General features: G+C 35.0%; 1 protein-coding gene across 1 annotated transcript; it reads left to right on the plus strand.

Moving 5' to 3' along the window:
* The first annotated feature begins 1,218 nt into the window (after positions 1-1,218).
* Positions 1,219-14,853, plus strand: LOC136217612 (DUF724 domain-containing protein 7-like). Its single transcript, XM_066004210.1, has 10 exons — positions 1,219-1,759; positions 3,359-3,766; positions 4,922-5,518; positions 6,285-6,341; positions 12,516-12,609; positions 12,697-12,860; positions 13,247-13,340; positions 13,428-13,532; positions 13,678-13,848; positions 13,965-14,853. The coding sequence occupies exons 1-10, from the start codon at positions 1,280-1,282 to the stop codon at positions 14,642-14,644; spliced, it is 2,850 nt and encodes a 949-aa protein (XP_065860282.1). The 5' UTR covers positions 1,219-1,279; the 3' UTR covers positions 14,645-14,853.
* The last annotated feature ends 1,245 nt before the right edge of the window (positions 14,854-16,098 follow it).

A 16,098-nucleotide genomic window follows, 5' to 3' on the forward strand; every position in this document is an offset into this window, starting at 1 on the left:
GAGTCTAAATCCTAGATAGAATTGAGTTGGGAATGAATAAAAGAGGCATATTTCATTTTGATGGTGATATGTTGTTTTTATTTTGTCCTTACATGACACCTCATATTTAGCGATGTGCTTTTACAACATTTAGTTTTACCCCTTAACTCTAGTTTAACCATTTAAATTTATGTTCATTCCATTCATTTATGTCTTAACTCAATTAACTCTTATTAACAAATCATTAAGTCTTAACACATCGCTAATCACCATTTAATCGTAAGTTAATCATATTATGTATATAGGAAACTTGTTATGAAAATGAAATAATCTAAAACATATTCATATTAATCAATGACATATATTAATATGTAATAGACACGAAGTTAGGATTTTAGAGATTTACAATCGTTCTTTTTAGTAAGAAGTTGTTATTTTTATTATAAGATTCAAAATGCAGTGACACGTTCTTATTATTTTTAGTGATGTGGCGCTCAGTTTTTACGCGATGTGGTGCTTCATTTATGCCACATGGTCCGTCTCAATGAGCATGCTAGTTTATTCTTTTTAACACATTTCAAATAATTATAAATAAATTTAAAAGTTTACTTAATGTAGAAGTAAAATTGTTTTCCTAATAAATACACATTGAAAGTTATATATCAATCCTATTAATCACTTCATTATAAAAACAATTTATTTTTTTCTCTAAATATAAATCATTCTAGTTTTTTTCCGAAACCTTTTTAGTTTAAGTTCTTGGTTGAAACATTAAATTTTGTCCTGATCCATGTGTTTTTTAACATTCCAAAACTTATTCCCTAACTATTATATGAGAGATAATTTTTTTTAATTAACCATTATAAACTTATTAATTTGGTCCTATATTAATAGTATTTCTTAATTTGTGTAAAATAACTTATAGTAACTTATATAATAGAATGGACGGAATAATAACTATCCAAATTCATGAATTAAAAATCACTATTTGATCTTAATTGTTAACTAATTAATGATTAATCCAAATATTATCTACTATTACGATCATATAAGAGTGCTTATATGAATTTTGAATGTTAAATAAATTTGTTCATTCATCGTTATATTCAGGCTTATTAATGCGGGAATCATCTTCAAGTGAAATTTTGGCTAAAAAATTAGCCCGCCAAAATCCACTTAAAATATCTTTCTGGCCTACAATTAAGGTGTGACCTTTATCTTTCTAGACCCACTTAACAAAACGCATAAAAACCCCCTAGGGTTTTCTTCTACTCTTCCCTCAAAAATCGAAAACTGAAATATGGCGGGGTTGGCTCAATCTCGGCCCCAAAATCCGCAGGCAAACAACAAACACAGCCTTGTTCTGAATAAAGGCAAAAAAGTTGAAGTGAGCAGCGACGAGGATGGGTTTAAGGGCGCTTGGTACTTAGCCACCATTGTTGATACTCCACCTAAATCTGGCTCGAAGAAGAGGAAGAAAGTAATGGTAGAGTACAAGACTTTATTAAAAGAAGATTTTTCTCCTCTGGTAGAGCCTGTGGACCCAGAGCACATTAGACCTTTGCCTCCCGAGGTTTCTGACAGGGTTTTTCAAGAAAACGATGTCGTCGATGCTGGTTACAGAGATGGGTGGTGGACTGGGGTTGTAAGGAAGGTTTTAGAAGGTTCTAGATATAGGGTTTATTTTTCTAACCCACCGGATGTTCTGGATTTTGATGGTAAAGATTTGAGACCTCATTGGGAATGGGTTAATGGCAACTGGGTTTCATCCGAGAAGCAGGTATTCCTTTCTTTTAAATGTGCGTTCTCTTCATTTTGTAAATGAGGTTTTATCTGCATTGCATGTTAAAGTAGTGTAGGCATTAGCTTAAAATCAGGTACTTCGTTTTCTCAATCTTAATATATCTGTAAGTGAAGTTTTTTTTTTCCAAATGTTATCACTTGCATCATTACATGTGAAAATGATTGCTGCACAAAGTTGCATGCCAAGGAGAAACATATTCTTTGTCCAATGTATGTTGTTTACTAAGAGCATCTATAGTGGTGTTAATAAACTTTTAGTGTCACTTAGGTACAAATGACAGGGAAAGATATACCCTGTTAGATTTTATTGTTACTTTAAATTTTTGTAGGGTAAAAAAGAACTAATTGAAAAGGAGTGTAATTTTACAAGCAAAAAGTAACTTCTTTGGTAACAAAAAGCAAAAAAAGTGACTTAAGTCTAGAAATGGAGAGAGAAATGGTTGTTATTGATTTTGGTAACAAACCAAATTTGGTAACAACCACTCTAACGGTTGGTTGGTTGTTACCAAATCCCTCAAAGTAACAATACGTCACAAGCACTAGAGGTGCTCTAAGGAGTAAGTAATCACCTTTAATGCTTAGTTGCTGATTATACGTTTTTCAGTTCCCTCCCAGCTTAACATGCTTTTGGTCTTGTAGTACAAGCATAGTTAAAAGATCCCCAAGGCGTGCATTTGTGCACCTGGCCGCAGTTATAAGAGGTGCGCCTATATGTCACATGGGTTTGTTTTTAGGGTTCTTTTAGGATTTTTTTAGGGTTTTAATCTCCACCATTGGATTAGACACATCTAGTGTCACAGATAAACAACAAATAAAGAAAGAAAGACTTCAAAAAGGCATATACACAACTTGGAAACTGACTTTGTACATGACTAAGATGAAGATGAAGATGATCATATCCTTGAAGAAGAATTTGAAGTTGTTGGAGATGAGGAGAGTGAAGGTGATGATTGATGGAGTTGGAGACTTTTGATGAGAATTAGCTATTAGTCAATTTCGGATTTACTATTTAGTTGAACACTTGAACTTTAAATATGGAGTTTGTTGCATGTTAGAGTTTATAATTAAGAATATGCCATGATTTAGTATTTATTGCATTTTGATTTTAGAATTTACCATTTCTTATATTTTAAATATTATCATCTATGGTGTTTATACGTTTTTATTATTTTAGTGTGCCTTCTGTCGCTCAGAAACGCGCCTACACCTTACGCCTCGTTCCGAGGCTATAAGACCCCCTTGCGCTTTAGTGCGCGATGCACCTTTAATAATTGTATCACGTTATTACTCTGAATAACATTATAGCATCTGCTTAGTAATGATACGGCATATGCTAAGATGAATAAGGTGATTATGTTTCAGAATGCTGGTATACAATCACACGCATGGAGTAGGATGTAACCTCTATTCTGCAGGGTCATGTTTTCTTCTTTTTAATATTTACTTATTTGTTCATTTTGCTCGATTTCAAAAGCTGTAATTCATAGATTATTTCTATATCATAGACAGTTGAAGCATGTGCTGTCTGATTTGGGTACCATGTGAATAATTTGGTTTTGTAATTTGATTTTTAAAGCAAACAACAGGATCGATTTTTAGCTCAGGAACAGGAGTCGAGGTGAATATCGAAAATGTACGTGATGCTTGGTTCCCTGCAGTTGTTATCAAGGAAAATGAGGATGGCACATTCCTGGTGAAGTGTCAAAATCCCAGTAACAGTGATGTGGCTGGGGCAAAGGTGTCTGTGGATAACAACCATATTCGGCCCATTCCTCCTCGTTATGCTGACAGAGATTATGAGTTGCTTGAAAAAGTGGATACACAATACTGTTCCGGATGGCGGGCTGGACTCATTACTAAATTGCTTGCTGGGAGGAGGTACAATGTCTTCTTTAAGCAGGGAAATGAGCAGAAGGAACTTAATCACTCAGAAATAAGGCCTAATGTGGAATGGGTTAATGGCGAATGGATTTGCAAATCCCAGGTAAAACAGCCCTTTTCAGTGTTTTAGGGTGGTCCTTTTGCAGTATTAGCTTTTTATTGAAAATGAGCTTCTCATGGCATTTGCTGAAGATATGAATTTATGGAATGTGAAATGGAAATGGGGCAAGAAGTTTATCAGCGTTTACTATTTTTTGGTTTACTTATATCCATTAGGGGTGTCAACGAGCCAGGGTAGTTTGCAAACTTTCCGATTTCGGCTTGATCAAAGCTCGATTCGATAGAGCTCGAATCGAGTTTGGGATCGGATCGAGACATTCACGAGCCAAGCCGAGCTTCTTTAGGTTCGACTCGAATGCTCGTGAGCAGTTTTGATTGTTAATTACTATATATATATATATAATTCCAGATGAAATAAACAATGATAAAAAGAGTAATTATCTTAAATTGATACTAAAAGAATATAAATACATTCAATTTGTTTTAGACTAAAAAAAAGACATTTAAATTGCATCAGGCCTGATTAAGTTTCAGTTAAAGCCCATTAGGTTAGATTTTTACCAAAGTTCTGTATTCATAATGGTAAAAGAAAGAACCCTAAGTTCCTAATGCAGTTTCTTCACTCACTCTCTCTCGTTCTCTCTCTGCCTACCACCACCAAGTTCTCCCTCTCTCTCTAATATGACAGAGGTTTGTTTTTGCTTGCTTTCAATCTATAAGTTCTTTGTCTCTCTCTGCTAGCTTCTTATTTTTCATTTCTGAATGCCATTTGAGACTGGAAAACGTCCCTATTTGATTGATTTTAGGAGCTGTTTGAATTTTATTGTGAAAGTAATTAGTGCTATTAGATTTGTATTATCACTTTTTGACTGATTCAGAGATATACGAGATGTTATTTCTGTCCCTGTGGTCATCAAAGTTTGTTTTGCCTACCTCTACTCATGGTATATGCTAATATGTTTTTCCAATTGCAGTTTATCTGGCTAGAGGTAAAAACCCTATTACTACTGTCCATATGAGGCAATAGACTTGCATGATCAATTCTTCCGCCATTTGTTTTGCACTTTTTGAGATATTTATGCTCATTATTTAGAACTCTAACAACATTTATGTTGGAAAACACCAAAAAATGTGGAAGTTCTATTCATCCTTTGGTAGCTTAACAATTTATTTATTTATTATTTTATTTTTGTCTCAGGAGGTCTTGATTGCTTCGAATAATGAAAAACAGTTAGATGCTGCCCGTAACAGTGCTGGTCAGCCTGAAATGTCCTTGAAATTGGAAACTGATGGTGCTGCGAATGGTAAGACTGAACAAAAAGCACCTTGCTCCAGGTCTACAGCCATAAAGACTCTTTTGGAGCAGTCAACTCATTGCAACGAGAAATCGTCTTCCCATGTGTTGCCTCTGAGCAAGAAGGTTAAGCTGGCAACTCCAAATAGTACTGGTGGCCGTTCACGAACTTCCAAAAAGTCTGCAGAAGAAGGCCATCTAGATGGCGAAGTATCAGTTACACCATTGCCATTAACAAAAATGCAAGTTGAAACACCAATCGAAGAAACACTTGGCAGTTCACGAACTTCCAAAAAGTCAGCAGAAGAAGGCCATCTAGATGGCGAAGTATCAGTTACACCATTGCCATTAACAAAGATGCCAGTTGAAACACCAATTGAAGAAACACTTCGCGGTATGACCATTCCGAGGACTTATGGTAAAAGATCCAAATGCAAAAAACCAATGGGTAATGACCAGGTTGCCGCTCAAACTGAGAGCCCTATTGGAGTACAGAGAACCGTGGGTTTTATTTCTTTTCTTGAATCCTTCATTTACTTGAGATTTGAGTATATTGATTACATATGATGCCATCGTTACCATTGAGTGTCTTTAATTCACCTATACAGCCAACTTTGGTAAAAGAGAGATGCAAGTATTAAAAAAATAATTTGTTGTTATCTCTTGTTGTCACTCTAGGGAAGCACATTGTCTGCAATTCATCACGAAATAATGGGCTAACTTGTAACTTTTTATACCATAAATTGGAATGCCTGTTTCTTTTTTGTTTAGTATCTTTTACGTTAATAGCAAATGATTCAAGTGCACCCATCATATTATTACCAATCAGCTTGCTTCTAATTGTAACAACTGGGTAAAGTGATTCTGCTCAATGGTTAGTTCAGGAGTCATGATAACTAATTCAAATCATTAGACAACTTGGATCAAATATATCCATTATTTTATGCTATAAATAGAAGTATGAAGTGAGGTACTTTACAGCATTTGACCAAATGCTACACTGCAGACATAAGAGAACCTATTATTTTCTATATTACTTTATTGACAGTACAACATATTGTTAAATCTACAAGGCATCCTATTTGTATATGAATACATAACACAATGTTGTAATATTGCCTTCTTGTTTGATTATATACCATGAACTATTTCAGATGTGCTATTTTTCTATTCCCCGCTTCCTTTTTTCCTCTCCAATTATTTTAATGTTGAAATTATTGCAAATTTTTTGTTGGTTATGCTAACTAGTAACTTTTTGAGTCTGTAGGTAGCTTCTGGAGCTGATGAAATCCTTATTCGTATTAAAGAGCTACCTGAGGCTGAGGTATGGTTTACTGCATCTGCTCTCTGAAGTTTCATTACTACCTCATCATTCTATATGTTTGTTAATCTTTATGTTTCTTTTCAAATAATTTTAAATCCTTTGTTTGATTTTGCATTTGTTTGGTTTTGAATGAAATTTTTTAATATATTAATTTGGTTTGCTTTATACAGTTCTGAGTTCATTTTCTTTTGATTTTTCCGTATGATTATTTGATATTAGATTTTTTGTATGTGAATTCTTGATATAGTGTTCAAATATTTTCATTCATTACTTTTTGATTTAGTAGAACCTTAGTAAGTATGTCATATTTATCTTTCTATTCTAGATACTTAGCTTACTTTTGTCTCTAGTCCCATATTGGTCCTTTTCATTATGCTGTTTAGTATTTTTCTTTTCTCTAAATGTCTCGTGGCCAAGTTATTGGTTGCTTTTAATTATTTTACATATTAATATTGTGCCACTTTCGGAAACTTGAATTTCAGTATTTTAATTTTGTTTGGTCTTTCAATCTCATCATAGTCCTATTTCCAATGATGTTCAATTTCCAATTGTTTTGATTTTAAGTTGTTTGTAGTACAATTAATTAAATTCAATCCAATCACGGCTTGTATATAGATCCTATGTTTTGGCCTATATTTTACATTGCTACTTCATTTTATTTTTTTAAACAATTTTCGTACTTTCATGGGCAAAAGGCATTATTTGGCCTTGACCTATCCCAATTGGTAATATTTCACCAAATTTGGATGGAGAGTTAGCAAGTCTGTTACTCTATCCCACATGGCAAGTTATTGCCATCCGGACATGACATGTGGCAACATTTCAAAACAAATTTGCCACATGGATTTCTTATGTATACAATATCATTTAGTAAAAAAAAAACAAAAGAAAGAGGCAAAGCCTAAAACTAAAACTCATAGCGTAGAAGAAGGAAATCAAGCATCATGCTCATTAATCTATTATGTCAGCCAAAAGAAGCAGCACTAAATGTGAATTCGGCCAATGTTTTCTATTTATACGTTGCCTAGTGTGTTAAAAGCTTGTATAAAGTTGGAATCTTGTTTTATTGGCGAATTACGACATGGGGACTGTTCAAAATTAGGGTATGTGATTGATAATATGGTGAGTAGTTCTTTGATCTCGAAATAGGGGTGTGTGATTGATAATATGGTGGGTTTGGTAAAATGAAAGCAGCACGTTATGTGTTTGATGAAATTCCTAGTCCATGTGATGTGTCATGGAGATTGATGATTTTCGGTTAATAAAGGGGTGATGTTGAAACTGCAAAATGCTTCTTTGATGAATATGGGGTTCTATGATTTCTGGGTATGTGCAAAACAATTATTTCAAGGAGTGTTTAGGTTAATGCAATTGACTGATATGGTGCTTGATGAGGGTATTTTTTGAAAGCATTCTTTGTGCTTGTGCTCAATCAGGTGCTTTGGATACTGGGATTTGGGTTCACAGACTAGGATTACCCTTGAATATTTGTTTGAGCACAAGCCTAACCAATATGTACTCAAAATGCGGGAATTTGAATTTTGCGAAGGCATTGTTTGAGGAAATGCCTAAAAGAGACACTAGGCTGTTTATGAAGATGGAGGAGGTTGGATTTAGACCCGATGATGTCACATTCGTAGCTATTTTTTTTTTAAATGTTGCCATGTGTCATGTCCATATGGCAAAAACTTGCCACATGGCATGGAGTTAACTGGCCGTTAACTCTCCATCCAATTTGAGTGAAATATTACCAATTGAGATAGGCAAGGGGCCAAATGTGACCAAATAATAGGTCTGAGACTAAATACACAAATTGAAATATTGACAATTTGACATTTCGTTTTGACTCTATCTTTGTGTTACTTTTGTTAAAGATATTTAAATTCTTTATTTTGAAAGCTTTCTCTTTGTTAATCTATTGTAAAGTCAAATGCTAGGGTACAAGAACACAAGCTTTAATTCTTATGATTTTATTTGTAATAGAAACCACAATGGTAAAATTGTATCGGTTAATCTTAGTGTTTATTGCTTTATGCATAAGTATCGGTTAATATGTTGTCAGTGTAGATATACATTAATTAGACTCCCCTGAGTATGTTGTCAGCGTAGATATACATTAATTAGACTCCCCTGAGCATAAATATTAATCATGCTCAACTTGTTACATATATAGTTAACCTGAAGCCGGTAATGCTTTGGTAAGTACATTTGCCAATTGCCACTATTCTGATATGTGGTGTTGTGATTGTGCCATCTTCTAGCTTTTCTCGAGTAAAGTGGCAGTCCACTTCTATGTGTTTTGTCCTTTCACTAAATACATGATTGTTGGCGATATAGGTAGTTGCTTCATTGTCACACCATAACTTTATAGGTTCTGTTTGAGCAAACCCAATCTCATTAAGAAAATGGCAGAGCCATACAAGTTCACATGTAGTTTGTGCTATAGCCCAGTGCTTAGATTCTGCATTGGATGTGGATACCACACTACTCTTTCATCATACGAGGTTGATTCCTACAAATAGACAATAACCCGTAGTAGAACGTCTATCTGTATACCATGCGGAGATGACATGAATTGGCTTACAACACTAACTGCGAAGGAAATACCAGGACGAGTGATTGTAAGATAGTTCAATTTTCCAACGATTCATCTATATTTTTCAGTATTCAGAAGTAAATCTCCATTGTCAATCTTCAACTTCCCATTTGGTATCATAGGTGCATCAAGTCTTTTCTTCAATAAATCGAGCATCATTTAATACATCTAAGCAGAGTGACATAAATCCCTTTACGACTTCGAAAAACTTCAATCCCTAAGAAAGATTTCAATTGTCCTAGGTCTTTGGTCAGAAAACAAGTACCAAGGAATTCTTTCATTTTCCTAATACCAGTCTCATCATTCCGAGTAATTACAATATCATCAACATACACTACTAGTAAAATGCACCCCGGATTGGATGATGAGTAGAACACAAAATGGTCATAGGCACTTCGACGAAGACCAAATTTTTGTACGCCAAGACCGAATTGCCCAAACTAGGCACAAGTAGATTGCTTCAAGCCATACAAAAACATGCATAACTTGCAAACTTTCTTGGACTCCCTCGGAGCAACAAAGCCAGGATGTTGCTCCATATAAACTTCCTCGTATAAATCACCATTTAGAAAAACATTCTTGACATCAAGTTGATAAAGCGACCAGTTGTAAGTAGCCGCCAAAGAAACAAACAAGCGAACGGAGGAGAGTTTGGCAACATGGGAAAATGTCTCTAAATAGTCTATGCCATAACATAACCTTTTGCAACCAAGCGAGCTTTCACCCAGCAATAGAATCATTCGGGTTGAATTTGACATTGAACACCCATTTGCAACCAATAGCACACATATACCCAAGATCCCAAGTATGATTCTATTCAAGGGCATGCATTTCTTCTTACATTACTTTTAGCCATTAGGATGATTCGGTGCTTCAAAGAGGTCGGAAGAACCAACAACAGAATCTAAAGAGACTACAAAAGACTTGTAGGAAGGTTATAACACAATATTACATACAAATAAAGAAATTGGGTAGGTTCATTAGCAGGTACCTTTTTCGAAGGGTGATAGGATGGTCAAGGCTTGGGTCTGAAGATGTGGAAGGAACTAGAGACAAAATAGGAGGGGGAACACCGGTAGCTGGAGCACTGGGAGTTCCAACACTTGGGGTATGTACACGTCGAGAATAAACTTGATGGATAATCGGGTGAGAAGGAACAAAAACCACCTGCTCACTTACAATATAAACAAGATAATTGGGACTTGACGCATTAACAGAAGGAGTTGATTCAAGACAATAGAAAGAAGTGTTTAAAAAAAGGTAACATCAACAGACACCAAATAACAACCCAAAGTTTGGAGACTTGCGGTTGCATGTCTTGAACAAAACACGTGCAAGAGGAAATAAAGAAGATGAGGGAAAATGAAGGGAGTATGAAATTTGACCGTTAAGGACTAAAGAGGGCATACGTTTGATGAGAAAACAGACAGTGGAGACCGAATTTGTCCAAAAAACTTTGGGAACCTGCATTTGAAACAAAAGTGCTCGAGTGACTTCTCATAAGTGATAATTCTTACATTCAGTAACACCGTTTTGCTGAGGGGTAACGATGCAAGAAGTCAGATGAATAATACCATGCTGGGAAGGATAGGACCGGAAAGTGCTAGATACATATTCTTTTGCATTGTCATTTCGCAAAATACAATTACATTAAAACCTTCATAAATTAATACTCGATAAATTAATAATCTTTTTAAAATAATATTTTCTTGGGCCAGTTCAAAAAATGATCAAATTTTATCGAGTTATTAAGATAATAATTTTTTGGAACAACCCTTAATAAATACATTATTTTATTATCTCTATAAATTAATAATTTCTCAAATACATATGCCAAGGACATATAGATATATACTTAGGATAATTTAGCAAAATGCGACTTTATAGTACTTTGTTTTTTTTTGAAATTTAAATCTAGTTGAATTTCATCTCTAACTATTCTTAATGCATTCAAAAGTTCTGGTGTACTCTTGTCAAATTGTAACAAAAAATTGTAAAGAGTGGCTGATGCTATAATTGCTTCCTTTTTAGTGACGGGTTCCAAAAGTACCGAATTATACTTAGCTTAATCACTCTATAAATTAATAATTAATAATTTATTGATTATTAATATCTCTATAAATTAATAGAATTAATTTATAGAGGTTTTACTGTAGATTTATTAAAATGCGTGCGAATCTTAGCATGAAAGCACAAAAGATAGTAAATAATTTTGAATGATATTTCATAGGATAAAGCCAAGTAACACGAGAATAATCATCAACAAAGGTTACAAAATGATGAGAACCAAGTTTGGACACAACAGGACACGAACCCAGTGTGCACCAAATAAAAGTAGACTCAACACGTTTATTGATTCGCGGAAGATACAAAACTCTTATGCTTAGCAGATTGACAAGCTTCACATTCCAGAGTAGAATCACGCGGAAGACTATGACACAACTTTCGCAAAACAGTAAGTGGAGTTGTAATAGAGACGCTCTTGTGCAGGCAATGGATTTTGGCACCTTATAAGTTGAATCAAACACATACAATCCATTCACGAGGTTCCTTCTGCCAATAATTTGCTTCGTCCCAAGATCCTGAAAAAGTCAATAGGTAGGACAAAAAATAACACAACAAATAAGTGATAATAAGTTTAGAGGAAAATTGGGTAAACATAAAACAGATGATAAAAAGCCATAAATTGAGTACTGAATTTTAAGTGTTGAGTATTATAAGTGCTGGACTTATTGAATGATGTAACTTTTATAAAAATATTAGTCGATAATGTTTAACCTGAAATGTTAAGTTAAATATTTTGATTTATCAAAATAAGTGATTTTAACTTAAGTGGTGGAGAAACAACAGTTATCAAACGCACTTAAATTAAATAAGTGCTTAACATTTTAATTTAAGTGATTAAGTGGTTTATCAAACGAGGCCTAACATAACAGATGAAAAATTAGCCAGATGGTGAAAAGAAGAAATGATACCTTTGTTGCCGGTCATGTGTTCTGTAACACCGGAGTCAATAAACAAATACGAGAGGAGGCGAATAGACATGCATCATGATTACCCGTATCCGCAAAATCGAAGGTTGAGGTTGATGGTTGTTTGGCATCATAAGTCTCAGAAAGTTCATATTCATCTTTAGAAATGGTGACAGGGCGTGGTGGTACGATGCCACCTTGAGTTGCCATATTTGCAAATCTCTTGGGAGCATTCTGTCCCTAGTATTGGGGCGGTTTACCATGCAATTTCCATTAACATGACCTTCTCTCCCACATTGATCACAAGTACGAGGGGAGCTACGTTTGCCACTAGAGAGAGTATTGTCTCCACCTCTACAACCTTGACCAACATTTGCAGTGTTATCATTCTGACAATAATATCCAAATTAATACACAAGCTAGCCGATGCAAGTAGAAGCCTATTAGCTTTCGTGTTGGAAACACTGGCCATATATTTCCACTATGTTGTCATTTTCTGTAGCACATGATCATATAGTTGCTTTGCTTGTTCGGGAATATTTATGATTGGAAGTTTTTCTATGTTCTCTCCCTCTCTTCTTGAATTACTTTTTGTCATCCATGCAGAAGAATAAGCAACATGAAGCTCTTGCTGTACATCGTCGAAAGTTGGAAATAGTGACAAAGAAAGGGAGAACTAGCAGATCACCTTTATCTTTTGGTAGTTCATTGTTTTTTCACTTCACTGATTTATATGCGTTGCATTGCTTATTTATTTTATTTAATCAAAATTGTTTTCGAATTGCAGCAAATGCCACTACTCGCATAAATGAAACTGAGGATAACAGTAAAGAAGCTGAAGTCCCTCTCGTCACAGCATTGGAAGCTAGAAATGGTAATCTTCCCAGTGACCAGAAACTGAAGAGGACTCATACGAAAAATTTAAATGATTTAGTAGGAGGGAAGATGGCGGTAAGCAGATTTACTTTGCTTGGTCATATTTTAGCTTGATAATTTTTATTTGTACGAAAAAGATGATCTTGAAAACTGCCAAGATCAATAGTCAGTAGTTGTCAGAAGTGGAACTATATGCATTGGTCATGAGACTATAGAGTGGTTTTAAGTCGAAATTATTCAGTTTCTGGAATTATCTAATTTGAATACATGTGCAATGACACTGCCATAACTAACACATTTTTTGCCAATTTTGGAGTTCGTGATCATTATATTACTATGATTATTGGGTAAAAACAATGTTTTCTGTAAATGCCTTGCATAACCTCGTGGAGTAAAATGTTAGATTGACTCAACGACCTGGGTAGGTGTGTTAAGTTTGCATAAATGTTTTGTTTATTTAGGAGGGACTTGATCAGCCAACATCTGGAGGAAGTAGTCAACGGAGAAAGAGGGGAAGGCCGTGCAAACTAGTGCTCAAAAAGGCTCCAGAGACTGGTATATAACTTTAAAGTTTAAACAATAATCATTAACCAGATAGTTTGACATGTTGTAAGATAAGCTAACCTGCAGTATAAATTGTAGCTAAGGAGGATGTTGGCATTAAAGATGCTGCTAATGGAAGTGGCACAGGAGATCAAACAATTAATCAAGTTGAACTGCCAGCCCAAAAAATGGTGAAGTGTACAGGTATGTGACCTTTATTAAAAAAGGTGGAGGAGTTGTAATTCCTCTGAACTCTGTTATTGGGCATGCTATTCTTCACCAACTCTATTTCTCATAAATCATATTTTAGAGACAAACAAGAGCTGAAGTGCAGCTTGTAACACTGTAGGTTCTCAAGTTGCATTGAAAGAGAGAGCGACTGAAGTTTCCGAGATAGATTGCAGAACGAAAGAAACTGAGATCACCGATCCCATTGTGTCAAATAATGTGGTGGGTGATGACCAGCCTCTGTCAACGTGGGTCGGGGGAATTCACTCTTCTGCAAATGCTGAAGATTTGCGTAAGTTGCTTAAGACGCTCCGAATGTTTTTCTTATGGGGATTTTTTTTTTACCAGTACTACTAAATGTATGAAACTAACCCTTCTTGTGGTCTTTACTATATATTGTCTGCATAGTATCTTCTGCCAGGCCCGAGAAAAGAAGAAGAGATCTTGATCCTGAACTGGTACCTTGTGTAAATGGGGCTTCAGTGAACGGCACACCGGATGGAAATCATTGTTTGCCTTTTGTAAAGAGTTCACTGGTTTGGAAAGCGATTGAATCTATGGAAGTGTTCCGCACTGTTCCCCAAAACCCACATTTTCGCCCCTTGGCTGATTGTAAAGAGGAGTATCGGGAAGGATCAGCTATAGGTGTTACGGTAACTTTTGCCAGTTTGTTTGACAAGATAACCTCACTTCATTTTAATGATTCGGAAAGCGTATTAGAGAGTATTTTGGAAAGTCTTGTTGATTTAGAGAGACATGGATTTGATGTTAGCATGCCACGAGACCGCGTGAATCAGTTGCTATCAATTAAAGGTGGTAACGAAGCGTTCCTTAGAGAATCAAAAGTTGCTGAAAACCAGATAAAAGAGCTTTCTGATGAGAGAAGAAAATTGGATGGAAACATAAGTAGTATTGAGAAGAAGATAAGTGAGTTACAGGAAGAACTTGCTGCAGCTAAGTCCAAGAGGGAGAACCAGGATGGCGAGATTTCCAGGTTGCAGACTCGTGTGGATTCTATGAATTTCGATTTAAACAATGCTCATAGTAGATTTGAAGAGGTAGCTAGTGGCCCTTGGAAATTGCCCTGAACCTCTCTATGCATGTCTCCATTTTCTTGTACATTCGGATATTCTGCATTCTGCACGTTAGTAGTCTATGAAAATTCCTATGTTTGTTTATGGTGTTTAGAACTTTAGATGTTGTCTTCTGATGTCCTGAAACCTATAAAATTACAGAAATCTTGAGATGGTCAAAATCAGTTTAGATTAAGTGGATTGCCGACCTAGTTTGTTGCTTATTTTGCTCTCTATCTGTTTTCATATAAACCTATAGTTATTTTTTATTATGTTTTATAGAAAATAAGCAGAATCAACTTCTATTTATATCTAGGGTTGTAAATGAGTCGAGCCGTCCATGGGCGGATTGACTGTGTTCAGCTCGATAAAAGCTCGACCATGTACGGCTTGATTTGTAAATGAACTCGATTATAATATTCAGCTTGGTTTGATTTTTTTTTTCAATATTAATATTTTCATAAAGGGAAACATGTAAAACAACAAAATTTTAGTTTTATAGATTTCAAAACCATGTATTTTTGCGTTAAAGAAATTTCAAATCAATATAATTAATGGAAATAATTAATGAGTTCTTCGAAAGCAAAGTTCATGGACTGAATTAATGAGCTGTTTTGTTGTAAAAATAAAATAAAAATAAATGAGCTGTTTATGAGTAAAGTTTATGAACAAGCTTGTTAATAAGCTCTTGAACAGCTTATGAGCAACTCACATATAGAATATTAAGCTCGAACTCGTCAATTTTCGGACGAGTCGAGTCTAAACAGGTCAAAACTTGGCTCGACTTCACTCGATTACAACCTTAAATTATATCCAATATATGTGGGTTAAGCTTAAAAAGTGTATGTTCCCGTGACATAATTTGTTATTCTCTTTAAGAACTTTGAGCCTTATTTTTATCTAAAAATTCATGCAATTTCGGTTGCCTTTCTAAGATTTCATTAGTGTTCATGGATCTGTGGTCATTATCAACCAATTATGGCATAAATGTATCACTTAGATTGTTCTATTTCATTTTCGATGCTTTTAAAATTGTTTGCATTTCGTTCATGTTCTTCAGGAACTTCGGACTCGACGATGGATTCGGTATTTGGAGATACTTCTGGCATGGTGGATGACCCTAAACTATCTCTTCTCATATTTTCAAGAACCATATATGATTCTTGAGGATACAGCGTGCAAGGATAATAGCCCGATATCATTGGACGATTACGCAGTGCAATTATATGATTTCCGATTATGTGTAAGGAAAATCGGTACTATTATATATATATTTTTTTGAAATACAGACCTAGCCCAATGGGAATCCCAACCAGGTTGGCACCCCCGAAAAGGCAAAGAACCAAATATATAAATGAAGAGATGAAAAAAGTATGAAACCAGTACAAAGAATGTTTTAAGAAAATCTAAACATATCCCTACCAAGGGCATTATCTCTAGCAAGAAGGGAGCATAAGTCTGGAAGGGTA

This window comes from Euphorbia lathyris, chromosome 2, assembly GCF_963576675.1.
Source record: "Euphorbia lathyris chromosome 2, ddEupLath1.1, whole genome shotgun sequence".
Lineage (NCBI taxonomy): Eukaryota > Viridiplantae > Streptophyta > Magnoliopsida > Malpighiales > Euphorbiaceae > Euphorbia > Euphorbia lathyris.